This window comes from Portunus trituberculatus, chromosome 45, assembly GCF_017591435.1.
Source record: "Portunus trituberculatus isolate SZX2019 chromosome 45, ASM1759143v1, whole genome shotgun sequence".
NCBI classification, from domain to species: Eukaryota; Metazoa; Arthropoda; class Malacostraca; order Decapoda; family Portunidae; genus Portunus; species Portunus trituberculatus.
This window is the reverse complement of record NC_059299.1, coordinates 8092480-8119408: the sequence shown is the minus strand read 5'-3', so window position 1 is coordinate 8119408 and position 26929 is coordinate 8092480. Positions and strand designations below refer to the sequence as shown.

Sequence of the window (26929 nt, the reverse complement as noted above, 5' to 3'; positions counted from 1 at the left end):
TTACATTAATTTCCGAAGTTATATCCCAAAGTCATGGTGATTATGATAATGTGCGTAAATAACTGATAATGTTACTAAAAGACAACAGAGGCACACTGAAGACTTACATTGATAAAAAGAAATATATACACGATTCTTATGTTAATAAAAAAACAAAAAAATGAAATACAAACAATAAACACGTATCGAAAAGAAAAGAAGAAAAGAAAACGAAACAAAGAAGAAGAAGAAGAAGAAGAAGAAGAAGAAGAAGAAAAGGCAGCAAGAAGTAAACAAAGCCCATATGTTACCTTCCACTACCCATATGGAGAAGCGAAGACAAAGAGGGAGTGTGTTCTATAGAGCCTGGCGGTGAGGACTGAGGAGGCGGAGGAAAGAATGGGAATACTGGCTGATCGCGGCGTTAATAATGATGGGACACACACACACACACACACACACACAGAGAGAGAGAGAGAGAGAGAGAGAGAGAGAGAGAGATAACATACGCTCATAACATCACTTCCCATAAATAAAGCTCGTAAAAGGGAAGGAAAACTAAGGTACAAGAAAAGAAAAAGAAGTGAATTGTCTAGTGTTGTCTCTGAAGTGTTCATAATGTTCCTAGCTCTTCTGTTATAACTCGCACTGTTGGAAAGAAAATAGAAAGACAAAACAAAACAAAAAAAGTTGTAGAAAAACAATGAACTTTCAATCCTTTGCTAATGTAACCTTAAGAAAAATTCAATGAAAAATGCTAGTTGTCGAAAAAAAAGCAAGAAGAGGATCATGATAGTATAAATAGATTAAAATAGTAACTTTTTTTTTTTTTATTACCAGCGCATCCTGCATCTATAAAACAAACCCCGTAAGCCACTAAGCAAATGTGACTCTAAAAAAAAAATAAAAAAAAAAAAAAAAAAAAAAAATAAATAAATAAATAAAACTAACTGGCGAAAGAAAAGCATAAAGAAAATATCAAACCATAAATAGATTCCAATACTAACTTTTCATCTGCTACTGTAACCCTAAAAAAAAAAAAAAAAAAAAAAAAGAAAACTGGTGAAAGAAAAGTAAGAAAAAAATAATCTTGTAAATAAACAGATTAAAATTACATCATTTCAACTTATCAACAAATTATCAACAAACTCCTACTAATTTTAATACGTAAGACATAGTTACGAGTCATCCTACTGCTGCTGGTTTGGTCTCAAGGTTACGGGAAAAATGAAGAACAAGCAACGCAGCGGAAGAGGAAGTCGAGGAGGATCATCCAGGTATGCACGGGTGTTTGTGTTGCCATAGCATGACGACCAAAATTTGCTACTTACGTAAAGAGTCCCGCAGGTTACGTATCCTCTCCTGTTTCTTGTGTAATACTGTATATAAGTGTTTTTTTTTTTACTTTTTTAGTGTTTTTAATGCTTTTTGTGGAATTGTCCAGGTCTTGGTATAAAAAAGGCGTGTTTTGCTGCTGTTATAAGAAGTTTTGATGATTTGAAGTGTGTAAAACGGAGTTATATAAGGATGCACTCACACACACGCACGCACGCACACACACACACGTATATAAGGCGTCCGCATCTCTTAGCATTCACTCAGTTCCACACAACACACAGGTGAGTCTGACACAGGTGTGTTCGTGCCCTCAGACCCACCACAGCCTACCACACACCAACAGAGTGACTCCTCAAATAACAATTCCTGATGTGGTGTAGACTTGTTGATATTGACTCACGAGATATCATTGGTGCTTAGAATATGTTAGAGTAATGTTAGGTTTTGGAGTTACGACTAAGCTTGTGGCATATTAGTGTACTGCTATCTATTTCTTTATCTTCTTGTAATATAAAGACATGTTAGAGGATATTATGACTACTACTATTACTACTACTACTACTACTACACAACATCACATTAGAGGAGAGATGAATTAGGAACATTTTGGAATCATGCCACCACCACCACCACCACCATTACAACTGCTACCACTCCTACAGAAAATGAAGGTCGCGGCGGCTCTCTCCCTGCTGGTGGCGGTGCAGCTGGTTTACGTACACCTGGCGGAGGCGCAGGTAAGCTAGCGACGTTTTCTCTTATTGCTATTCCTGCTGCAGATTGCCTTGGGTCACTTAATCCCTTCTGTACCAAGACGCAATTTCATATTCATTCTGCTTATTATTTGGTGATTTTACAGTTCCAGAAACGTATGTGGAGATTTAAATAGTGAAGACTCTAGCTATTAAACTTCTGACCTCCATAGCCTCATCATAAAGTAAATAATATCGTCTAATCATACCCAAACTCGAGGTAAAAATGCGTCCCCGTACTGAAGGAGTTAACCTGAGTCGCGTTCGAGAAAGCAATGTGTCTTGACTTTACTTTTTGATCTTTTTCAAGTATGAGTCGGAGGTGGACGAGACGGCGCCCTACGAGGTCATCAGGAAAGGAAAGGTGAGTCATCAGGTGTTTCCTAAGGCCGCTGTTGCTCTCTTTTCTTTTTTTTTTTTTAGCTTTTTCTTTTTCTTCTTTTTTCTTACTTACCGGATGTACGTGAGTCTGCAACGAGTATTGTTTTGTTGGCACGTAATGTTTCTTTTGCCTTTGTTAAGCGAGGACATGTGGTTTGTAATGTTTTCTTCTTATCTTTTTAATTAATTGTTCTTTTTAAACTTCCTTCTTTTCCTCCTCTTTTCATTTGTTCGTTCCTTTCTCCTCTTCTTTTTGTTCCTCTTTCATCTTTGTTTCATTTTTTTTTTAACATTTCCCCTTATTCTCACTCCTCAACGCACTCTCACTTCCTCTCTCCTCTCATTTCATGTATTCTTTTTACTCTCTCACTCATTCTTCTCCTCTCATTCTAACTATTCTCTCTATTTCTCTGTCTCATTCTCTTTGCTTCCTTCTGACCCCATCTCTCCTCCCACTCCCTCACTCAAACTATCCTCACTCTCTCTGCATCCTCTCTCCTCCCTCTCCTTCACTTATTCCTTCCCACTCACTCAAACTGTCCTTTCTACTTTTTCGCTATCTCACTTTTTGCATTCTTCTGAGTACCTTCTTTTCCCAACTTTCTCACTCTCCCTCACCCATTCATTCCTCTCCTCCTCACTCAAACTATATCCTATCCACTTCTTTGCTGTCTCGCTTTTTCCATCCTTTTGATCTCCCTTTTTCCTTCCACTCTCTCACTCATTCCTCTCCCCACTCAAACTGTCCTTTCCATTTTCTTGCTGTCTCAATCTCTGCATCATTCTGGCCCCCTTTCTTTCTCCCAATTCTCTCATTCTCATTCCTCCCCTCTCAGGACTACGAGGAGAGGTTCTACCCGCCTGCAAGATGGGTGTGCCACAGCAGTACATCCATGAGACCCACTATGAGCAGAATGTCCCAGTCCTTCTTCCCTCTCTTCTCTTACATCACCGGTTCCAATGACAGAGGTGAGTACGAGTCTACCTGTGAATATTTCTACCTGTATTTGAGTTTTTTCTTTTTCTTTTTATTAGACTTACCTGTTTTTTTTTATCACTAATTGCTGGTTTAGTTAAGTTTTTGAGGGCATGTTTCTGTTTCAATTTGTTTGAGTTTCAATGACAAAGGTGGGCACGAGTCTACCTGTGTATACTTCTACCTGTAATTAAGGGTTTGTTTCCGAGTTATTTTTAAAAATTTTCTGTAATTGTTGGTTCAGTTTAGTGTTTGACGAGCGTAGTAGAAAATTCCTAACCTAAGCTAACCTAATGAATAAATGAATAAATAAAGAAACAAGGAAACAGAAAACAAAATCCCTAAGTTGGGTTTGCGTAAACTAAAAAAAAAAAAAAAAAAAAAAAAAAAAAAAATAAATAAATAAATAAAATAAATAAATAAATAAATAAATAAATAAATAAAAAAAAAAAAAGAAAAAGAAAATCACAACTTCCTAATATAATCTAATAAAAAAGGGAAAAAAGGTCTAACCCCAAAAAAGAAAAAGTAAAGAAAATTCCTAACATTAGCTAACCCTAACTAAAAAAAAAAAAAAGAAAAGAAAAGAAATGAAAAGATAATCCCAATTCAAACTAACATAAAATAATCCCTATTAAAACCTAAACATAATCTAACAAGCTAAATAACCTAACTTAAAAAAGAAAGAAGGGAACAGAACAGAAAACCTCCAACTTGCTAACGTTACCTAACCAATCCCAGGCGCCAAGATCAAGATGACAGCGCCGGTCACTACTATGCTGAAGCAGGACCCCGCCATGCGCAGGTGGTGGACCCAGATGTGCTTCTATGTTCCCAAGGCCCACCAGGCAGACACCCCTCTCCCCGAGAACGCCGAGGTGTACCTGGAGGACCGCCCCGCCATGATGGTGTTTGCCAGGTGAGTGTTGTGGTGGAGGTAGTAGCTGTGGTTGTAATTGTGGTAGTAGTGTTAGTAGTAGCAGTAGTTTTTGTTATGGTTGCGATTGTATTATTATTATTATTATTATTATTATTATTATTATTATTTATTATTATTAGTAGTAGTAGTTGTTGTAGAAGTAGTATTAGTATTAGTGGTTTTTATTACTATTACTATTATTATTATTATTATTATTATTAGTAGTAGTAGTAGTACTAGTAGTAGTAGAAGTTGTTGTTGTTAAAAACAATGATGGGTTTAGTTCTTTTTTCGTTACGGTTGGTGCTATTATCATCATTATTGTTGTCATTAGTGCCATTATGTAGCATTCATAAGGAAAATATTATTAGAACTTTAAAAAAGAGACTATGATAAAAAAAAAAATGCTAAACACTTAAGGGGAAAAATAATGCATAAAAACAACCAAACACTTTTAGAACAGCATTAAACGAGTTTTTTTTCATCTACTATTCATTTCAATCTCTCTCTCTCTCTAACCCAGCGTCCCAAATACATAAAAAAAAGATAAAAATAAACTCATCACCACCACCATCTTTAACAACAACAACAACAACAACCTTTCCACACAGAACTACGGGAGGTTTCCTGACGAAGATGGCGCAGTGGAAATACCAGGCAACGCTACTGAAGGAGTCACTCGTGAATGCCAAGGAACCCGCAGACTTCTCTACCTACTACATGTAAGTGACTCGTCCTCTTTGTCTTCTTGGTCCTCTTTCTCCTGAGCCTCTTCTTTTCTTTTCTTTCTCCTGCTTTTCTTTTTGAGTTTTTTTCCCCTTTCTCTTTTTTTTCTCTCTCCCTTTTCCCTTTCCTCTTCCTCCTCTTTCCTCCTGACCATCTTTCTTTCCTCTTCCTTCTCCATTTTCTCCTCATTCTCTCTCTTTCCTGTTCCTCCCTTCCCTATCCACCTTCTCTTTTTCCTCGTCCTCCCTTCCTTTCTGACCCTATCTTTTTCCTATCCTTTCTCCTTCTGACCCTCTTTCTTCATTTTTCCCGTTTTCCTCTTCACCATCTTTCTTCTCCCCTTTCTCCTCTCTCAGTCATAGCACATTCCTAACAATCTCCCTCACCTTCTGACAGTCTTTCCTTCCCACTTAACCTCTTCTCCCTCTCCCACCACTAATCTCTCCGCTCTCTCCCACCTCAGGGCTGGCTACGACTCTCCCATGAAGTTTTTGAACCGACGGAACGAGGTCTGGTATATGAAGAAGATGTAAGGATGTTAAAATGTCACATTCTCTCGTGCTACTTCTAAGATGACTTCACTTTTACCTGTTTTGTGTTGTTTTGCTTTGTGTCCTTCCAATTGAGTCAATAAAGTTGTTTTTAGCTCAGACCTTTTGTTTTAGTTCCTTAATCTGTTCATCTACTTTTTTCTTTTTACATATTTCTTTTATGGTCTTTCGAAATAGTATTATTCTTCAAACAAGTCAGAGCCGTGTTAAATTTACAAGGCACTGGTGGAAGTTTGTGGATTTATCAAAGGTGTTTCTATAGTTCTAGCGATAGTTGAACACGTAATCTGCGCCAGTAATGAAAAAAGAAAATAAAAACTACACAGTCATGGGAAACTGGGTGATCAGTTAAGCGGTTTCTTAAAATAGTTATGAAACGTGAGGAATGTTTAAGAATACCCCAGCGCCAGGAAAACAAAAGGAAGAATTGCATGAAACGTCCTCAGGAAAAGATGACTGTATGAAATCAAGTGAAAATATACAAAAAAAAAAAAAAACTTTCTCCTACTTTCATCAGGTACTGTATAGGAACTTGGAAATACGGTGAGAAATAGAAAAAAAAATTAAGAAAACACGTGAAAGTCAGGTGAAAATAATACGTGAATTCTGACACACTCGCTACGTATTTTTCATTATACTTTATGGAAACTTCACCATTAAAAGTAACGCCAAAATACGGACGAGAATCACTTAAGAAAAAAAAAAAAAAAAATCGACTTGGCATTACCTAACGAAAACAAAAGAAAAAGGTAAATAAAGGTAATTAGGTTATTAATGACAGGTAACTTCTGCTCCTACCCACCAAGTGTTACCAATCAAGATTTTAGATAAGTCAGTATTGAAAAGAAATCTCAGTCTGTACATTTTTTTTACCTTTGGAAATATGATAATACAAATCCACAAAAAGGAAGTGGGGCCAAAAAGAGGCTATACAAAAGACAGACTAAGATAGACCACCTTTAAATAAACAATAGACCAATGCACTAATTCAAATAAGTACAAATTCTTAACGTTAAAAAAAAAAAAAAGAACAGGTTTTTCATGTAAGGGGAAAAGCTGGCCAAGGGCAACATGAGAGGGAAAAAAGATCCACTTAGTTGCTAGTCCCCTTGCAGGTCAGAGAAAGTTAGCAAAAAAAAAGGGATAAATGTCTTGAAACCTTCCTCTTAGGTGAAGATTGCTGATTATGAAAAAAAAAAAAAAGACATTGAAAAAAGATTAGTTTGTGAGAAAAATAAGTTAGTGGAATGGAATAAAAACTCGTGAACTATTTAATTTTCTTATCTAGGTCACTATATTTTTTGTTCTTCCTTCAAGTGGACAACAAACAACGCAACGTAACAGTGAAGCAGGCCGCCACCACCACCATCACCACCACCACCACCACCATCACTATCAACAATACCAAAAAAGCAATCATCACATCATCACCAGTCCGTGCAAACACCACTACGACCGTTACCACTACTATCATCACCAACAATAACCATCAACACCATTACCATCACCATCATCACCATCCCTCTACACCGGCACCATTAAGGCAGTCACCATCATCACCACCACTGCAGGAGGTATTAAAATCACCATCACTATTACCTGTCACCACCATCACCACTTCTTTCTCTTGAGGAAATAACAATGGAGGATAGTATGGACTCTCTCTCTCTCTCTCTCTCTCTGCTTCATGAACCCGAGTCACATGTATTGTTTGCTGTTTCATTCGCTGCTTTTTGAGTTAAATGAAGCTTATAATGAGAAGCTTACCTATAATACCTTTGCTAACTCACTCTCTCTCTCTCTCTCTCTCTCTCTCTCAACATCGCATCATAAAACGCTGCAAATACGAAAGCTTAAAAAATATCGACACACATCACCATCACCACCACCACCACCACACCATACACGTACCATTGAACTCCCCATTGAACACAGATCGACACAACACCATAGAACACCATTGAAAACACCCCGGGGGCATTTACAGTGGAAGCAGACACCACAACCATCACCACCACCACCACCACCACCATCATCAACACAGACGCCACGTAAAGTTGAACATTCTATTGCATAATTTTAAAGGTTCAGTTCACGCCCTTCCAATCTCGAGTTTCCGTTCCGTTGCCTTGATTCCCTGACAAGATTCGCCCACAAAGCTCCGGCAACGCGCGGAAAAAAAAAAAAAAAAAACAACGAAGAGGGTTAAAAGTGTGTGAAAGAGAGAAGAGTTTGTTAGAATGTTTTTTTTGGAAGTGTGACGTTGTGGTGTGTGTGTGTGTGTGTGTGTGTGTGTGTGTGTGTGTGTGTGTGTGTGTGTGTAACCGCGCATCGAAAAAACACGGCAGCCTACTGGAGAAAAGAAAGAGGCTAATGTGTTTCTCGCATGAATTCCTTCGCTTTCAGGTTCAAGTGGAGGTTTACGGAAAGTTTTTAGAGCAAATTGCTGTCGGCGTGAAGTGTTGCAGGATTCATTGTTGTGCTTGGCGAGTGTTTGTGTTGCTTGTGTGTTGTGTGGCGAGGGGAAGGTGGTTGTGTCCGCCATCCACCTGCCCCTCTACATCCTCTGGTGAGTCTTGAACACCTGTGGTGGGAGTGACTCTCCCAGACTCTCCACCAAGAGACCCACTTACCATTCTTTGTCTTGGTTTCTCTTCCAAGACAAATTTCTAGTACAGTATCAAAAACTAGCGGCATGTCTTCTCGCCGCCCTTGTACAGCTGTCCTGCAAACAACAAAGATCACAACAACAAAGCAAAGCGGAGTCTCCCACAAAACGGGGAGGGGGAGTTCCGCCGTCCCGCCGCGCCAGGAGCGCTCAGCGGCGGGTCAGCGGTGTTCCAAGGCAATTACGCGACGCTGGGACACCTGGGCTTTCTTTACCGCGTTTTGTACACGCGAAAAGGGGTAACCTGCCTCTGGGCCAGTCTGTGGCAGTCACTTGGGGGTCACACAGGAACAAAACTGACCAGGTGCCACTCCCTTGATTATAAAAAGTCACCCGACTTGTGTCCCTGCAGCTTGTTATGGCAGCGGGAGCCACCAGTACTTTCTTCCTGCAGTACCCAAAAGTAAGGAGGCCGAGGCGCGCTATAGCAATGAAGCACCAGACATGAAGCGTGTTCCGAGCCGCGGGCGACTCAAGCAGCGCAGCAGCACCAGCTCTGCCCCGCATATCTCAGCGGCAGCAAGCCAGGGACGACATCGAGGGTAAATGTTGACGATCTGACGGTGAGCAGCGGGCCGGCTCGGCGCGGAGCAGCTCAGGAACACTTGCCGCACCAACGAGCCTTCTGGGGCGTGAGCAGCGGGCTGATTGGGTGGAGGAGGGGGTCGCCGTGGTGCGTGGGAGAGTCTGGTGATGAGGGCGGTGAAGGAAGGGAGGCAGCGGTTAGTGGGAGAAGGGAGGTGGGACGGGGGGGCGGGTCAGGGGTGGGCGGGGTTGTGCTGGAGTTGAAAGGGTGAGGAGGCTCAGGGGGCGGTCATAGCTGGGTTTCAAGGTCGTAGTGACAGGATCGGCGGGGCAGGGCGAGGCGGGGCGTAGATGGAATGTCCCTCTCAGTGTGAGATCGTCTCAGGGGGGAGGGGGACATGGAGCCCAGGAGAGGCGCCGACACTCGTAGGGCATCATCATAGTCAGGAGGTGCCTCAGCCGGCAGGGTGCAGCCGCAGCCCTCGAAGGGGTCAGCCGGCACGCAGGGCACGAGGGGTGAGGCGTGGTAGAGGACGTAGCCGTTGTGCAGGGAGGTCCTGGAGGCCGCGGCGCCGAGGGACAGGCTCACCGCCAGCTCGGAGCCCACACTGGCAGAAGAGGCCGCCGCGGGCAGGCTGCCGGGGATGTTACCGTTGGCGTCCACTGGCGCCGACACCTCCATGAGCAGCGCCTCGCTGTACGACGGCACCAGCGTGCAATTGTTGGCGATGGTCACCTCCAGATCGTGGCTGTCGGTGGTGGCGGAGCCCCTCGAGGCGCGGCCTCCGCTGACGGGCGTGGTGTAGTTTACGCCGAACAGCTTGGTCACCTGGAAAAGAGTCACCCGACAGTGTGAGGGTGTTGAACCCGCCACCCACCAGCTGTGGTGGGCGGTGCCTACCCACCTGTCCCTCCCTTCCCAATAAGCCTTTCCGGGCGGAGGGTCGTGGCCGCGGGTGAGTGAATAAGACAGAGAAAAGGCCGAAGGGAGTGTAGGTACTGGCGTAACATTGATCTCGCCACCTGCCTTGACCACCCACCCTCCCTCCCTCCCTCCCTGGCCCTATTTCTTTATCTGTATATCTCCAGCCGCGTCACTCCCTCTCTTGCAACTTTGCTGACCCGACGCTTGTTGGCTTGTTTGTTTGTGTCCACCGTAACTACATCATCAGGTATGAAATGCTGACACTAAAAGTAAACTCGTTAACTCCGCTTACGAAGAAAAAACAATCACGTAAAGAGGAAGAGAGAAGACAGGGAGAGAGAGAGAGTGTAAAGCGGACATACCAACGTAAAGTCAACAGAAAATACAAGCATCGTCCAATTAAACATTCCGCGGACAACAAGCAAACACGCAACACTGTCCACACACACACACACACACACACACACGACCTTTGAGTTGAGGGAGGCGAGGCAAACTTCACCAACTCAGAGGTAATGCAACACACCGCGGCAAACTCAGACCAAACAACACATTCAGGCAAGATTCTCAAGCAGGATTTTTACAGGAGGGAGAAACTCAACTACAACAACTACAAAAGCAAAATAACATCACCATTGTTACCACCACCACCACCACCACCACCACCACCACCTGCGGCGCCCACTCAAAGGACAAAGCGACACACACACACACACACACACACACACACACACACACACACACACACACACACACACGAACACACACACAGCCTGAAAAATAAATCCTTCGCTCCATACAGTGTAGAAATAGTTCATGGCTAAAATAATAAAAATATCACAAAAATCGCACAAAAAAGGCCATAGAAATAAAAGCAAGAAATAAAATATTCGTGTTAAAATAATCAATATTGAGAGCAACAACAACAACAACAACAACAACAACAACAACAACAACAGTAGTAAAAATAACATCAAAACAAGACATAAAAACATTTGTAAGAGAAAAAAAAAGAAAAAAAAAAGAAGAGTAGCTACTGGTGTCATTCCTTCATCGAAACACGAAACATTGCAAAAAAAAAAAAAAAAAAAAAGAAGAAAAACACAGTGTAGCCAAATCAAATCACTGTCAAGGAACGAAACATAGAAAACGGGTTCCGGCGTGACCTCGGTGACAGAAAACGAAGGTCACCAATTCTTTTCCTATCACCCCACCCCTTCCCACCACCAACAAGAAAGAAAACAATAAACAACAACAACAAAATAATAAAATAAATAAATAAATACATACAGATACAGAAATAAATGGGAAAAAAACATGCAAAAAAAGACCAAAAGGAAAGACGAAAGAAGAAAAATATACAGAAAGAGAAAATAAAAAAGAAAGAAGACAAAGAGCGAAATTAAACAAAAGAGAGAGAGAGAGAGAGAGAGAGAGAGAGAGAGAGAGAGAGAGAGAGAGAGAGAGAGAGAGAGAGAGAATATACATGGACACTTACTATTACTACTACTACTACTACTACTACATCATCTCCCTGTTCTCCCTTCCTAACACTCTTAATTAATCTCTTCAGTACCATGACACATTTTTATATTCATTCTGGTTACTATTTGGTGATATTATACAACTTTAGGAACTTAAGTAGTGATATTATAATAGTGAAGACTCTGGCCATTAATCTGACCCTCATAGACCCTTCCTAATGTCAATAAAATCGTCTAATCATACATAAAACTCAAAATAAAAATGCGTCCCAGTACTAAAGGGGTTAACTATCTCCTTACTTCTCTAACCTCCCTCTCTAACACCCCCATCACCCGCCACGCACCTGGTAGTGGACATAGGTAGTGTTATACTCGATAAGGAAACGCAGAGGCCACGAGAGGAGCAGCAGGGAGGCGACCCAAAAGACGACGTGCCTTACATACCACGGGGGCCGCCTGTTGTCACGTCTTGCGATCACAAACTCACGGAACACCACGTTAGTAAGATCCAGTCCCTCTCTCATCTCCATGTAGTCGTCTCTCCTCTCACTCTCCTGCACAAGTGGGATTACAATAAGTTGCAGTGAAGGGTGAGTTGAGTTAGATAGGGTTATAACGTGTACAAAAGGATTAGAAGGATTTACATGGGATCAGAATCTATAAAGTTATGAATTGGACGGTTAGAGAAGATTGGTATCTGTAAAAATAAAGGATTAGTTTGATTATATAGGATTAGAACGCGTACACGTGAAAAGAATTAAGATGATTAGAGGATTGATATAGGATTAATATCCACAATGTTATGGATTAGTGAGATTATAGAAGGTTAGAGAAGATTGGGACCTGTAAAAGTAAAGGATTAGTTGGATTATGTACGATTGGAAAGAGTACATGTGAAGAAATAAGAGGATTAAAGGATCTATATGGGCTTAGAATCTACAAATTTATGAATTAGTGGGATTACGGAATGTTAGACAAGATTGGGGTCTATAAAAGTAAAGGATTAGTTGCAATAAATAAGATTAGAACATATGCGAGTGAAGAATTAAGAGAATTAAGAGATTTAGATGGGATTAGAACCTACATAGCTACGAATTAGTGTTTCAGGATGAGTATGTTTGCGATAGAGTGTTTAAGAGTATGAGTAAGATGATGATGGTGATGACCGTGAGCGAGTGAGTGCATTTTCTTAAAGTGGATAATTTATTTGTTATTTTTCTCGCCTCTTCTTACGTTCCTTTTCATCTTCCACCTTTTCTACCATCACTAAATGCTTCCTATCTTCTTTTTCTCCTTCTCTGTCAGTACATTAGCATCTTCTCTTCCTCCAACCTCCTCCTCCTCCTCCTCCTCCTCCTCTATTACAAACACACCAGCTTCTTCCTTCCCTTCCTTCCTTCCTTCTCCTCTCCAGCAAGGCTAGCATAATCTTCCTCTTCATCTTCCTCCTCTTCTTTGAACCCGGGGCAAGCAATGAGGAGATGGAGAGCGGATGTGAAAAAAAAAATACATAAAGAAGAAAAGAAAGAGAGGGAGAGAAAAAAGACGAAAGAGGAGAGGATGGCATTGCAAGAGGAGGAAGAGGAGAGTGGAGGAGGGGCAGTTTGGAGTGGCGGGAGAGGAGGAAAGAATGTAGAGTAGGTGGAGGGAGAATAGCTGGAGGGAGGAAGGGAGGGAGGCAGGGAGGGGGATGGAGGGACAGCATATGTGTCAGGAGGGAAGGAGGGAGGAAAGGGAGGGATGTGGAAGGAATGGAGGGAAAGTCTCTCCATTATTAGAGTTATGGATGCAGAGACTCATGGGAGAAGTTTAGTGAGTGGAGGAGTCTCTCTCTCTCTCTCTCTCTCTCTCTCTCTCTCTAAGGTAAGAAGTCTTTGTTGCAAATGGAAAGCAAGTCTTCATGATATTAAAGAGAGAGAGAGAGAGAGAGAGAGAGAGAGAGAGAGAGAGAGAGAGAGAGAGAGAGAGAGAGAGAGAGAGAGAGAAAGGGTAAGATATCTTTAATTCATTCTTCGCCTTTGTTTTCCTTCTTATCTTTTCCTATTCTATTTTTCCTTTTTCCTTTCTTTTTTTTTTGTCTTCATGTAACTCAATTTTTCCTTCTTGTTTATTTAAGATTCTAATTCATATATGATTTATTTATACATATCATGAATGCATGGAATATTTTACTCTCTCTCTCTCTCTCTCTCTCTCTCTCTCTCTCAAGAATACTCACTTTAATAACTCCCTCCTTCTCCTACTTTCCTCCATCCCCTCCTTCCTCCTCCCCTCCCTTCCTCCATCTCTTCCTCCTCTTCTCCTTGTCTCTTCTTTCCTCTTTACTCCACTTTACACTTAGAACTCTTTCCTCCACCTTTACTCTCCTTTTAACCTCTCCCCCCCCTCTCTCTCTCTCCTCTCCCTCTCTCCCTTGTCTCCTCTCACTTCTCATTTTACCTCTCGCTTTTACCACCACGCTCCATATATTTTCCCTCTCCCCCCCTCTCTCTCTCTCTCTCTCTCTTACCTGGAAGAAACGTGCCCTCTGCTCCTCAAACTCATTCGCTGCTTCCAAATTGGCAAATGCAAATCCTTTTGAGATTCTGTCGGGTGAAAAAAACAGACACGTGTTAGCTGGTAAGTAAATGGTGGTGGTGGTGGTGGTGGTCGTCGTGGTGGTGGTGGTGGTGGAAGAAACATTAACAAGAAGAGGGTTAAAGAAGGAGATGCAATAAGGTCACAAATAAAAAAAAAAAAGAACCCAAAACAAGAATAAACACACAAAAAGGAGGAAGTCAATAAGGAAGGAGAAAAAGGTGAGAAACAGGAAGAGAAAGAGGAAAAAAGAAGGGAAGCGAAAGGAAAAAGGAGGAGGAGGAGGAGGAGGAGGAGGAGGAGGAGGAGGAGGAGGAGGAGGAGGAGGAGGAGGAGGAGGAGGAGGAGGAGGAGGAGGAGAAGAAGAAGAAGAAGAAGAAGAAGAAGAAGAAGAAGAAGAAGAAGAAGAAGAAGAAGAAGAAGAAGAAGAAGAAGAAGAAGAAGAAGAAGAAGAAGAAGAAGAAGAAGAAGAAGAAGAAGAAGAAATAGAAGCATAGAAGCAAGAAAAGGAAGAGAAGAAAGAATAAAAAAGTAAAGATGAACCTGATATTACCGAGAAAGAAAAAAAAGAATACAAGAAAAAAGGGAAGAGAAAGAGAAAGAGGAAAAAAATTATTATTGAAAACGAAGGAGAAAACACGAAAAAAAGAAAAGAGGAAGGAAAAGAAAGAAGTGAGAGAGAGAGAGAGAGAGAGAGAGAGAGAGAGAGAGAGAGAGAGAGAGAGAGAGAGAGAGAGAGAGAGAGAGAGAGATCAAAGAAAAGCCTGCAACATCTCTAAAGACAGTTCCAAATACACAATCAGACCTTTTTAACCCCTTCAATACTGAGATAAATTTTTACTATGATTTTTGGCTATGATTACACGACTTTATTTACATTAAGAAGGATCTGTGGAAGTCAGAAGATTAATGCCTTGAGTCTTTGCTATTTCTATCCCCATATAAGTTTCTGAAGCTGTATAAAATCACCAAATAGTAACCAGAATGAATATGAAAACGCATCATAATACAGAAGAAGTTAAGATGGAACAATATTTACAATCGTCATCAAAACTTTGGAAAAACATTACGCTGGGAAGGGAAAGAGATTGGACAGGACTGTGGCCTTGGAGCACCGCCGTCACCTGTCCTCACCTGCCGCTCCTTGTCAACACCTGTAGGCCCCGCACGTAATTACGCTTTATAAATAGCAAGGAAAAAGATGACAGGAAAAAAAGAGAAGATATGGTAGAAATGAGCTTCGTTATAAGTTATGGAGGTGGGTTACTTTCTCTCTCTCTCTCTCTCTCTCTCTCGTTCACGCTCGTGCACAAAAACATTAGAATTTACATGGTGTTTCTTCTCTTACTCGACTTCCTCCTCCTCCTCCTCCTCCTCCTCCTCCTCCTCCTCCTCTTCCTCCTCCTCCTCCTCTTTCTCACGTCCTCCAACTGTCTCTAAGGTCTTCAGTCTCTTAGGTCTTCAAAGTCACTCTCTCTCTCTCTCTCTCTCTCTCTCTCTCTGGCAGAAAAAAAGAAAAAAAATCATTACATTAGTTTGGCCTCCACTACCTACAATACATTTTCTTCCCTCTGACATCCATTTTCTTCCAACTTTCTTCCCATTCCTTACGGTATTTCCACCCCCCCACCCATCCCCACCTACGACACTTCTTCCCCTTACAAATTTGACCGTGCGATTATTTTCTCTGCGACATTTTTTCTCCACTCCCTCTCCTATCTCCGTTTTCTTTTGAATACCACTGCTTGTCAGAGTATAAGGGTGACTCAAACATGAAGTAAATGAGACACTTCTAAACTTCTGGGTAATCTATCGTCTCCATTCCTGGACATTCTTTTCTGAAGGAGGCGCAGGAGGAGGAGGAGGAGGAGGAGGAAGAGGACCAGGAGGAAGAGGGGTTAGTAAGAGAAAAATATTACTAACGAGGAAGAGAGCAAGAGTAAGGAAGAGGAGTTAAGAGTAGAAGGAAGAGGAAGAGGAGGATAAGGTGAAGGTAGAGTCAGTAAGAGGAGGAAGTGTGACGAAGATGAGTTAGGGAGAGGAAGATATGCCATTGAGAGGAAGAGTAAGAAGGAGGAGGCAGGAATTAGAGAGAGAGAGAGCAAAATATAATATGAATGAAGAGGAAGAGGATGCAGAAACATGAAAAATAATGAGACAGAAAACAAGAGGGAAATAGAAGCAATCAGGAGGAAAAGGAAGAAGAGAAGGAAAGGATGAGGACAAGTTAAGAATCAGGAAGAGACAAAAGACTAATAAAAAAGAAAAAAATAGACAAGGACCAAGAGAAAAAAAATTTAAATGAAAGTAAAAAAAAAAATGAAAGAAGAGGAAGAAGAGGAAAGAAAATAAAAAAAATCAGGAAATCAAGAAGACGAAGAGGAAAAAAAATAGCAACATTAATATAAAAGTACAAAAAAAAAATCAAAGAAGAAAATGAAGAAGAGGAAAGAAAGTGAAAATCAGGAAGTCAGGAAGAAGAAGAAGAGAGAAAAAAAAATAATAGCACAGACAAAGACATCATTTTCTCTTCACTAATCTCTTCACAAAGTCTAAAGCCTCGGAGAACTTAAGTCTTGTTTTGTATGCAACGTAAATTAAACAACAGACTTTATTACTATCAACCTGCTTTATGTCCTACGAAGAGGAGGAGGAGGAGGAGGAGGAGGAGGAGGATAGTGAATTTTACATATTTCCTCGAGTTCATCAGCTTACCTTGATTGCAGTGAGGTGGAGGAAGGGAGGGAGGAAGGGGGAGGATGAGAGGAAGAGGGAGGGAATGGAGGCGAGAGAGATAAAGTAGGGAATAAGCAAAGGAAGGTAGTAAAGTAAGAAATATGAAATCGAGTTCTTTTTGCTCTCTCTCTCTCTCTCTCTCTCTCTCTCTCTCTCTCTCTCTCTCTCTCTCTCTCTGTCTCTAATCCATTTATCCAGTCATCCTTCTTTGTCATTTTTCCAGTTCTCTTCTTCCCTTAATTTTCCGCTTTTCTTCCTCCTCCTTTCTTTATCCTCTTCACCTGCATTGCATCGCCTTTACTTCTCCCCTTTCACTTCCACCATCCACTCATATCATTGTCTCTCCACCTACCTTACCTTCACCTTCAATCTAACAACAACACAAAAAATACACCAATCTTTAGAAACTGACACCTCAAGGGATCTTTACTTTGCTAACAGAAATTTCGTTACCCTTAGCTGAAAAAGTCTCAATCTAACACTCAATGAATCGTTATCTTATATCTACCTTACCTTATCTTGGTGCAGGCGTACTTGGAGAGGTTCACGAGTTTCTTGGAGATGTCCTTAGCACCACAGTTTGAGAAGAGGAAGCAGGTACCCACGGAATGAGAGTTGACGCGCTCGTAAAACACCTGAGGAGACGAGACAGGTGGGTAACTGGACAGGGAGACAGATAGGTAAGAGTAGAATGAGGATATGAATGAGTAAACAAGGTGTAAGTATAGAAAAATGAGAAAGGAGAATAAGAACAGAGAAAGGAAAATAGAAAATAGAGGTAGATAAATAGGTAGTGTCCAGAACATAATGTTAGGAATAAATGAAAACAAGGTGTAGATATGAGAAAATGAGAAAGGGAGAATAAGAAAAAGGAAAATAAAAAGAGATATGTAGAAGGAATACAGAAAGACAATTAGGAAAGCGTCTAAAATATGAAGATGCAAATATAAGTAAACACGGTGTAGATATGAGAAAATAAGAAAGGAGAATAAGGGAAGAAAGTAAAACAGAAAATACAGACTCTCGAGTAAATATGCAGGTAGACATATACTGTAGGTAAGAAACTAGAAGAAAGATACGAACATAAGTAAAGAAGATATAGGTATGGGAAAATGAGAAAGAATAATGAGAAGAGAGAAAGCAAAATAGAGAAATATATAGAAGGAATAGAGGTATACAGATAGATAGATAGGTAAGTGTCTAGTATAAAGTAACGAATATAAATAAACAAGGTATAGAAATGATAAAATGAGAAGGAAGGATAAGAAAAGAGAAAGCAAAATAGAGAGCTGTGTAGAAGGAATAGAGGTACACAGATAAGTGTCTAGTATATAAAGATACGAATATAAAGTGTAGAAATAAAAAAAATATATAAAGGATAAGAGAAGAGAAAGTAAAATAGAGAAACATACAGAAGGAATAGAAGAACAGAGATGACAAATAAGTTTCTAGAATGAAAATACAAACATAAGTAAACAAGGTGTAGAAATGGTAAAATGAGAAAGAAGGATAAGAAAAGAGAAAATAGAATAGAGAAATACACAGAAGGAATAGAGGTAGGCAGGTAGACATCAGGGGAGGGTATGAATAGGTAAACAAACACACCTGGTTTTAATTTCCTAGTCTTGTCATCAAATATTTAATGACTTCCTACTCTTAATGCCTCGGTAAACACCACTTTATCACCCTTTCCTTCTTATACCTGGCTTTTATCCCCTTACATCCTTTAACCTCTTAACACACCTGTCTTCACATACCTGCCTAAATTCTCACACCTTTCCTAATAACAAGTCCTTTCACTGTCCTTATATACCTTACTGTCTTATCACACCTGTCTAGATTCCAACACTACACATACGTACATACTACCTTCACTCACACCTGTTAAGAGACCTCCCCTCCAAACCTACTTAAAGTCCAACACTACACACGTATTCTTCACTCTTAGGGTCGTATCCTCAAACACTTCTGCGCTTCACCTTCACCATTCCAAAAGGGTTTATTTAAATTGACACGAGTTTTTAAAGGTGTTTTTTATGTTTCTAAAGGCAGAGTGACAAGTTTTATGTTTCTAAAGGCAGAGTGACAATTTTTATAGTTCTAGAGGCAGAGTGACAAGTTTTATGGTTCTAGAGGCAGAGTGACAAGTTTTAAGGTTCTAGAGGCAGAGTGACAAGTTTTAAGGTTCTAGAGGCAGAGTGACAAGTTTTTATGGTTCTAGAGGCAGAGTGACAAGTTTTTATGGTTCTAGAGGCAGTGACAATATTTTTATGGTTCTAGAGGCAGTGACAAGTTTTATGGTTCTAGAGGCAGTGACAAGTTTTTATGGTTCTAGAGGCAGAGTGACAAGTTTTATGGTTCTAGAGGCAGAGTGACAAGTTTTATGGTTCTAGAGGCAGAGTGACAAGATTTTATGGTTCTAGAGGCAGAGTGACAAGATTTTATGGTTCTAGAGGCAGAGTGACAAGATTTTATGGTTCTAGAGGCAGAGTGACAAGATTTTATGGTTCTAGAGGCAGAGTGACAAGATTTTATGGTTCTAGAGGCAGAGTGACAAGATTTTATGGTTCTAGAGGCAGAGTGACAAGATTTTATGGTTCTAGAGGCAGAGTGACAAGTTTTTATGGTTCTAGAGGCAGAGTGACAAGATTCTATGGTTCTAGAGGCAGAGTGACAAGTTTTAAGGTTCTAGAGGCAGAGTGACAAGTTTTAAGGTTCTAGAGGCAGAGTGACAAGTTTTTATGGTTCTAGAGGCAGAGTGACAAGTTTTTATGGTTCTAGAGGCAGAGTGACAAGTTTTATGGTTCTAGAGGCAGAGTGACAAGTTTTATGGTTCTAGAGGCAGAGTGACAAGTTTTATGGTTCTAGAGGCAGAGTGACAAGATTTATACATTATCAACTGGAGATACACTCTTGAAAACCCGGCTGATCATCTCTGTGGCCTTGGAAAATAGTCGTGGTGAGAGAGTGAAGCGTTTCTGTATACGGATCTTACTCTCACACCTGTTCTTACTATACCTCCTACAACGCCACATCTGCTCCCTCACTCCCACACGTCTCTCTTGACTCCCACCAACCACATCTGCCCTTACCTGTGTGCTTGTGTAAGCGTCCCCGTTCCTGTACCGAGTGACGTGTCTGCATCGCCTGACATAGTGATAGCACATTGCCTTCCACCAAATGACAGGCTGGGCTGCTCTCATCGCCTCTATCATTGCCTCGACATGCGACGCTGGGGTGGTGTGGGTCAGCTGACAAAGAGAGTGGTGATTAAAAGCTCCAGGGAGACTTTCATTCGATGTTGCTCGTGTTTGTGTTCATAATAGTGAGTGATTTAGAGGTTTCTGGAAAAAGGTTGTGTTGTTGGTTGTGAGGGAGAGGGAGAGTGAGTGAGTATATACAGACACTGAAATTGAAGTAAGGATGAATGTAAAGGGGTGAAGTAAGTGAGAGAGGAAAGAAATTGTTTAAGCAGATGAGAGAGATAAACAGAGGAGGAGGAAAGGGTGAGTGTAAGAGAGAAGGATAAAGAGAAGAGAGAGAGAGAGAGAGAGAGAGAGAGAGAGAGAGAGAGAGAGAGAGAGAGAGAGAGAGAGAGAGAGAGAGAGAGAGAGAGAGAGAGAGAGAGAGAGAGAGAGACTAAATTCCTGGAAAATCAAAACAGATACCACCATTAATTTCTCTCTCTCTCTCTCTCTCTCTCTCTCTCTCTCTCTCCCCTTACTCACTTAAATGGCTCACCTGCTCAAGTTTAATTAAATACAGGTAAAGCGTGACTGATAACACTGAGCTCGCACCTTACTCTCTCTCTCTCTCTCTCTCTCTCTCTCTCTCTCTCTCTCTCTCTCCCCTTACTCACTTAAATGGCTCACCTGCCTAACAAGTTTAATTAAATACAGGTAAAGCGTGACTGATAACACTGAGCTAACGCACCTTACTGTCTGCTTAAGTAATTCTCTCTCTCTCTCTCTCTCTCTCTCTCTCTCTCTATTCTTTTAGCTATCTTTATATGTGTATGTACTCTATCAGTCTATCTATTTGTTTATCTATCTCTATCTATCTATCTCTATTTATCTTTCTATCTACCTATTCATCCTTTTCAATAACTAAATAACTGAACAACACAGTGGAACCACGCGTGCTTTGTGGTCCGAGGGGTCTTCAAGCGCACGGGTTCGAATCCTGTTCACGGTCCGAGTGTAGGTTGAGCTTCCTCACTCGGGGCAACGGTTTCCTAGCGGGTGGGCTTTGAGATAGGAGGTACCCCAAAAAGCATCCCCTTTAGCCCATAAATTCCTGTAAAAAGCCCACATGGTATAAAAGAAAACTAGCTCACTAAATCACGAACTACTTATCTATCCGTCAAATTACCTACTTAATCACCTATCTACCTTTATGCCTATCAACCAATCTATTCATCTACCCATCCACCTAATCAGCCATCCATTTATCCACTCACGCATCCACAGAGGAGAGCGAGTTACCTGCATCCTGGTGGGACAGTGGAAGCACTCGAGAAGATACACCAGGTAAAGCATGGCCAGAAAAGCGACAGGTATGTACAGGTAGCCGTCCTCGCAGGCACTCAGCTTACGGGTCATGGTGATGGGAAAGGTGTCGAAGTCCAGGAATACCTTTGTTACCTGCGAGAGACGGGAAATAGTGGTGGTGGTGGTGGTGGTATAAGGAATGAGGAGAATGGTGGTGATGTTAGTAGTTGTGATAATGATAATGGCAATGTAGTAGTATTAGTATTAGTATTAGTAGTAGTCGCAGAGTAGAATAATGCTTGTAGTAGTAGTTGTAGAGTAGTAGTAGTAGTAGTAGTAGTAGTAGTAGTAGTAGTAGTAGTAGTAGTAGCAGTAGCAGTAGCAGTAGCAGTAGCAGTAGCAGTAGCAGTAGCAGTAGTAGCAGTAGTAGAACAAAAACAACAGCAACAAAAACTAGAACATCAACAAAAACCAAAAGAGCAAAAACAAAAACAACATAATTAAAAGCAAGAAACAAGAAACAACATGAAAAGAAAGAAAACACAACCAGAGGAAAGATAACAGAAGAGAGAGAGAGAAAAAAAAAAGTACGAACGAGAGAGAAACGAAAAGTGAACAAAAGAGAATTAGTGAAGGAGGGAACAAGAGGAGGAAGGAAAGGAAGAGGGAGAGTTGTAAGATGCGGGGAGAGGAAACAAGAAAGGAGAGAGAACACAAGGGGAGAGTGAATAAAAGAAAGACAGGGAGTAAAGGAATAAAAAATGGAAGCAGGAAGGAATAGAGAGAGAGAGAGAGAGAAGAGGAAGAGAGAAAAAGAGTAAAAGGAAGGTGTGAAATATAAGTAATAAATGAGAGGAAAAATATGAAAGATGAAAAAAAAGGCAAGAGAAAGAAGATAAAAAATGAGATAGAATTAGTAAAGACGAAAGAGGAATTGAATAAAAAAAAGAGAATATTGTGACATTTATAAGACAAACCACAAGAAGGGAAAGACGTCAGAGAGAGAATAAAGATGAGAAAAAGAAAGATGACAAGAGTGAGAGGAAGGAGTGAGGAGAGGAGACGAGGCAAGAAAAAGGCGCGAAGTGAGAGGACAAGAGGGAAAAAGAGGATTTGGGTCAGGGAAAGGAAACAAATAACAAACAGAATTGCAGCTTTTCCCTTCCCGTTCGCTTTTTTTTTTTTACGTCAAGATTTTACAAGTTTTCGTTTATTCATTGCTAACCTTCTATTCTTCTATTCTCCTTCCACTGTATTCTTTCATTTACCTCACTTTGATACACCGAGTTATTTTTCTTCATAACTCTCGTAATTATAATTCATTTATTTGCAAGTCTTTCTTTTATCCATTATCATATTTCATAGTGTAAAAGTCAAGATTTTTCATTATAATTCGTGTAGCTATGCAGTATTTACATTTTTATCTATTCTCGGACATAATCTAACTTTTAATTACTGAGTTATTTACCACGCCTCATGTTGTAAAAGTAGAGATTTTTTTCATTAAAATTCGTGTGATTATGCATTATGCTTATACCTTTTTCCATCAATTATTTTCTTTATCTATCTAACTTTTAATTCCAGAGCTATTTACCATATTTCATAATTCTAAAAAGTGGAGATTTTTACCACTAAAACTCAAGTAGTGATGAAATTAAAATTGACCTCTTTTATTGCTCATCCTGTAATTTCCTTCCCCTTACTTTTGATATCCCAATTATTCATCGCATAATTAATCCCTTCAGGACTGAGACGCATTTTTATCATGAACTTTTGGTGTGATTAGACGATTTCATTTACACCAGGAAGGGTCTATGGCCAGAGTCTCCACTATTTTAATCTTCACATAAGTTTCTGAAGCTGTATGAAACCAACGAATACGAAGCAGAATGAAAATTAAAAGGTCCTGATACTGAAGAGGTTAAGTAAAGATTCTCAACAATACAACTCAGGCATCACTTTCAGACCACAAAAAATAAAACAACAATAGGTACAAACATTTCCCTCATTCCAGGTCACAGAACGAAGAGATAAACTTAGAGAAGACAGCAAACGAATGAATAATAAAGTAAGGATTCTCAACAATACAATTCCGGCACCACTTTAAGAATAAGAAAACAACAATAGATACAAACATTTCCCTCATTCCAGGTCACAGAAGGGAGGGAATACAACCACAAAGAACATGAGAAACCAAACCCAAATAAACTCAGACAAGACAACAAACGAATGAATAACAAGAAGACTAAAATCAAACACCAACAACCCTTCTTGACTCACGCAGGGCAGGTGCAAAAAATAACACCAGAGACTTAAGAACATTTTTAAGAGGATTGACGGAACAACAGCACGGTGGAAAGGACCAAATAAAAATAAAGAAAGAGAAGAATCAGGTATGGCAGGATGATGGAAGGGAAGATAAAAGGAAAGAGATGAAAATAAAAAAGACCAAAAGGGGAGAGGGAGCAAGACGGGAAACAAAGACAACGTAAAAATAGAAGGTAGGAGGAAGGTAAAGGAAAATAAAATAGACACAGGAAAACTATGAGAAGGAAAAAGAGAGGTAGAGGAAAAATAGTAAAAAAAGGCAAGATAATCACTGACGAATCCTGAGAGAGAGAGAGAGAGAGAGAGAGAGAGAGAGAGAGAGAGAGAGAGAGAGAGAGAGAGAGAGAGAGAGAGAGAGAGAGAGAGAGAGAGAGAGAGAGAGAGAGAGAGAGAGAGAGAGAGAGAGAGAGAGAGAGAGAGAGAGAGAGAGAGAGAGAGAGAGAGAGAGAGAGAGAGAGAGAGAGAGACACATAAATCAAATGAACATGCAAATAAAAAACCTACAAAAAAAAAAAAACGAAAACAAGAGAGAATAATACTGAAAAATACAAAAAAACAATAGATAAAGGGATAAACAACAAACAAAACACAAATATGAGAAAAAAAAAACACGATAAATAGAAAAAAATAAACAGAAAGATAAAAAAAAACTTAAGAGGGAAAAAAAACATGAAAAAAAAGAAAAAAAAACACGTAATAAAAGAATAAGAGAATAAAGAAATAAAAAAAATATAAAACAGAGACGAAAAATGAAATAAAAAAAACAGCTGAAAATGGACCACAAGAGAGAGACAGGAAAGACAGACACACAGAAGAGAGACAGACAGGAAAGACAGACACACAAGAGAGACAGACAGCAAAGACAGGCACACAAGAGAGACAGACAGGAAAGACAGGCACACAAGAGACAGACAGGAAAGACAGGCACACAAGAGAGACAGACAGGAAAGACAGGCACACAAGAGACAGACAGGAAAGACAGGCACACAAGAGAGACAGACAGGAAAGACAGGCACACAGAAGAGACAGACAGGAAAGACAGGCACACAAGAGAGACAGACAGGAAAGACAGGCACACAAGAGACAGACAGGAAAGACAGGCACACAGAAGAGACAGACAGGAAAGACAGGCACACAGAAGAGACAGACAGGAAAGACAGACACACAAGAGAGACAGACAGGAAAGACAGACACACAAGAGAGACAGACAGGAAAGACAGGCACACAGAAGAGACAGACAGGAAAGACAGGCACACAGAAGAGAGAGACAGGAAAGACAGGCACACACAGAAGAGACAGACAGAAAAGACAGACACACAGACAGGAAAGACAGGCACACAGACAGAAAAGACAGACACACAGACAGGAAAGACAGGCAGGTACAATGAATCACCAGCCAGTATCACCTACCTGAGTAAGTCTGCACCAGGCGATGGCAGCGAGGCAGGCAAGGATGAGCAGGGTCAAGATGAAGCACTTCCAATTGGCACTGTGCCTCAGCGTATCGCACACCCCCTGACGCTCCGGCTCCTGCTGTAGGGGCGAAGAAGGCGACGAAGGTGAAGCTGACTCAAGGACTTACAGAAAAAAATAAGGAAAAATGTTAAGAAAAAAAGGTGAAAGTGACGAAGGTGAAAGTGACTCAAGGACTTCCAGAAAAAAGAAAAGTTAAGGAAGAAAAGGTGAAGGTGACTCAAGGACTTACGGAAAAAAATAAAGGAAAAATTTACGAAAAAAGAACGTGAAGGTGACGAAGGTGAAGGTGACTCAAGAAATTACAGGAAAAAGGAAAATTTCAGAAAAAAAGATGAAGGTGACTCAAAGACTTGCGGAAAAATCAAGGAAAAGTAAAAAAAAAAAAAATGAGAGCAAGAGATAAAGAAAAGAGATGTGACTGAAGGATAAAGAGAAAAATATGAAGAAAAAAAGTGAAAATAAATAAGAAAAGAGCAAAAGGTGGAAAAAAAACAATGAAAAAAATGAATTAGGAAGTTGAAATACATAAAATAAACGAGAGAGAGAGAGAGAGAGAGAGAGAGAGAGAGAGAGAGAGAGAGAGAGAGAGCTGAAATAAAAACGGCAAAATTGAAGATGAGGTAATACAAATGGAAGAAAAAAAATAATAATACGAAGACGAGGAGGAAGATGAGAGGAGGAGGAGGAGGAGGAGGAGGAGGAGGAGGAGGAGGAGGAGGAGGAGGAGGAGGAAAGTTTGGAGGAGGAAAAAATATTGTAGGAAAAGTTTTAGTAGGGAGGGAAGAGGAAACCTTATAAAAATGGAGAGAGAACAGAGGAAAGGCGGGACAAAAAGGAAAAGGCAGAAGAGAAAGAGAAAGAGAGAGAGAGAGAGAGAGAGAGAGAGAGAGAGAGAGAGAGAGAGAGAGAGAGAGAGAGAGAGAGAGAGAGAGAGAGAGAGAGAGAGCAACTGAGAAGGAAAAAAAGAAAGATGGATGAAAGAGGAGAGAAAAATATCAGTGACAAATGGAGGAGAGAGAAAGAATAGAAGAATGAGGGAGGGAGGGAGGGAGAAAGAGACAAAAGGAAGACAAAAGAGAAAAATGATGAGTAAGAGGAACGGGAGGAAGAGGAAGGAAACGATAGGAAATGAAGAAAATGGAAGGAAATGAGGAAAAGTGGGGAGAAGAATAGGAGAGAAAGAGGGAGAGAAAAATACAAAGACGAAAACGGAATAATAATAGTGACAAAGATAATATACGTAAAAAGTGAAATGATAATGAAAAAGATGAGAAAGAAAAGAAAAAGAAAAAGAAAAAGAAACGAAAGTTGAAATACATAAATAAGAACAAGGAAAAAAAGAGAAAAAGACAAAAAAAGACGAACAGGAGAAGAAAAACACAAAAACTGAAAAAATAAGAAAAAAACGAAAACCAAGAAAAAATACACACACAAATGATTAAAACAGCTAAACAACAAACAAACCTAACTACCAAATGACCTCTTTAACTAACCACTTAACGAGGTCATGGTAAAAATAAATAAACAAATAAAAACAACAAGAATGCAGTAACAAAAATTGGATCTAATATTACTGCACGTTTTTCCTGACTCGATAATGAACCACCTCAATTATTTACTGAGAGGGGAAAGTGAGGGGAAGTGAGGGGAAGTGAGGGGAGTGATGAAGAGAAAGTGAATGAATGGGAAAATGGAAAGTAAAGGAGAGGAAGGGTGAATAATGGGGAGTGATGGGAGTGAAGGCCAGTGAGGGGAAGAAGGGGAGAGGGAATGGTGGTCTGGTGCGAAATATGAGGGGAATACTCGTTATGGCAGTGGTTGTTATTGGCCAGGAATATGAGGGAATGTTGGAAGAGAGGGGAAAATGAGAGAAAATGGGAAAAAGGGGAAAATATGTAAGAGTGGAGGAAAAAGAGTAAATATATATGAAAGATGGGAAAAGAAAGGGATATATTAGGAAGAGGGGAAATGTTTTTATTAAGAAATATATCTCTATAATCAAATTTGAAGATAAACTAAAAATGTTCGAGGAAAAAAGATAAGGAAGACTAAAAAAATGTTTGATTAACAAGACGAACATTTACCTAACCAAATCTAA

The 26929-nt window shown here is 40.3% G+C and overlaps 2 protein-coding genes across 5 annotated transcripts in view; one reads left to right on the top strand and one right to left on the bottom strand.

Annotated features, from left to right (window-relative positions):
* The first annotated feature begins 1576 nt into the window (after window positions 1–1576).
* On the top strand, window positions 1577–5723 carry LOC123519438 (heme-binding protein 2-like). Of its 2 annotated transcripts, none has more exons than XM_045280735.1 (7): window positions 1577–1598; window positions 1980–2054; window positions 2380–2433; window positions 3287–3419; window positions 4168–4345; window positions 4957–5067; window positions 5535–5723. In XM_045280735.1, exons 2-7 carry the CDS (start codon window positions 1983–1985, stop codon window positions 5602–5604), a joined length of 618 nt encoding a protein of 205 aa, XP_045136670.1. In that variant the 5' UTR covers window positions 1577–1598; window positions 1980–1982; the 3' UTR covers window positions 5605–5723. The 2 variants fall into 2 exon arrangements, with proteins under 2 accessions (XP_045136670.1, XP_045136671.1); XM_045280736.1 differs by having other exon boundaries at window positions 1594–1613.
* A 2155-nt stretch (window positions 5724–7878) lies between these two features.
* LOC123519437 (transmembrane protein 151B-like) overlaps window positions 7879–26929 on the bottom strand; it is a 114971-nt gene continuing 95920 nt past the window's right edge. For all 3 annotated transcript variants that reach the window (XM_045280732.1, XM_045280733.1, XM_045280734.1), the window contains 7 exons: window positions 24766–24888; window positions 21022–21180; window positions 19630–19788; window positions 17051–17172; window positions 13734–13809; window positions 11569–11778; window positions 7879–9644 (listed from right to left, as the gene is read on the bottom strand). In XM_045280732.1, coding sequence (XP_045136667.1) covers window positions 9105–9644; window positions 11569–11778; window positions 13734–13809; window positions 17051–17172; window positions 19630–19788; window positions 21022–21180; window positions 24766–24888 — 1389 coding nt within the window. In that variant the 3' untranslated portion in view covers window positions 7879–9104. The remainder of the gene's footprint in view (window positions 9645–11568; window positions 11779–13733; window positions 13810–17050; window positions 17173–19629; window positions 19789–21021; window positions 21181–24765; window positions 24889–26929) is intronic.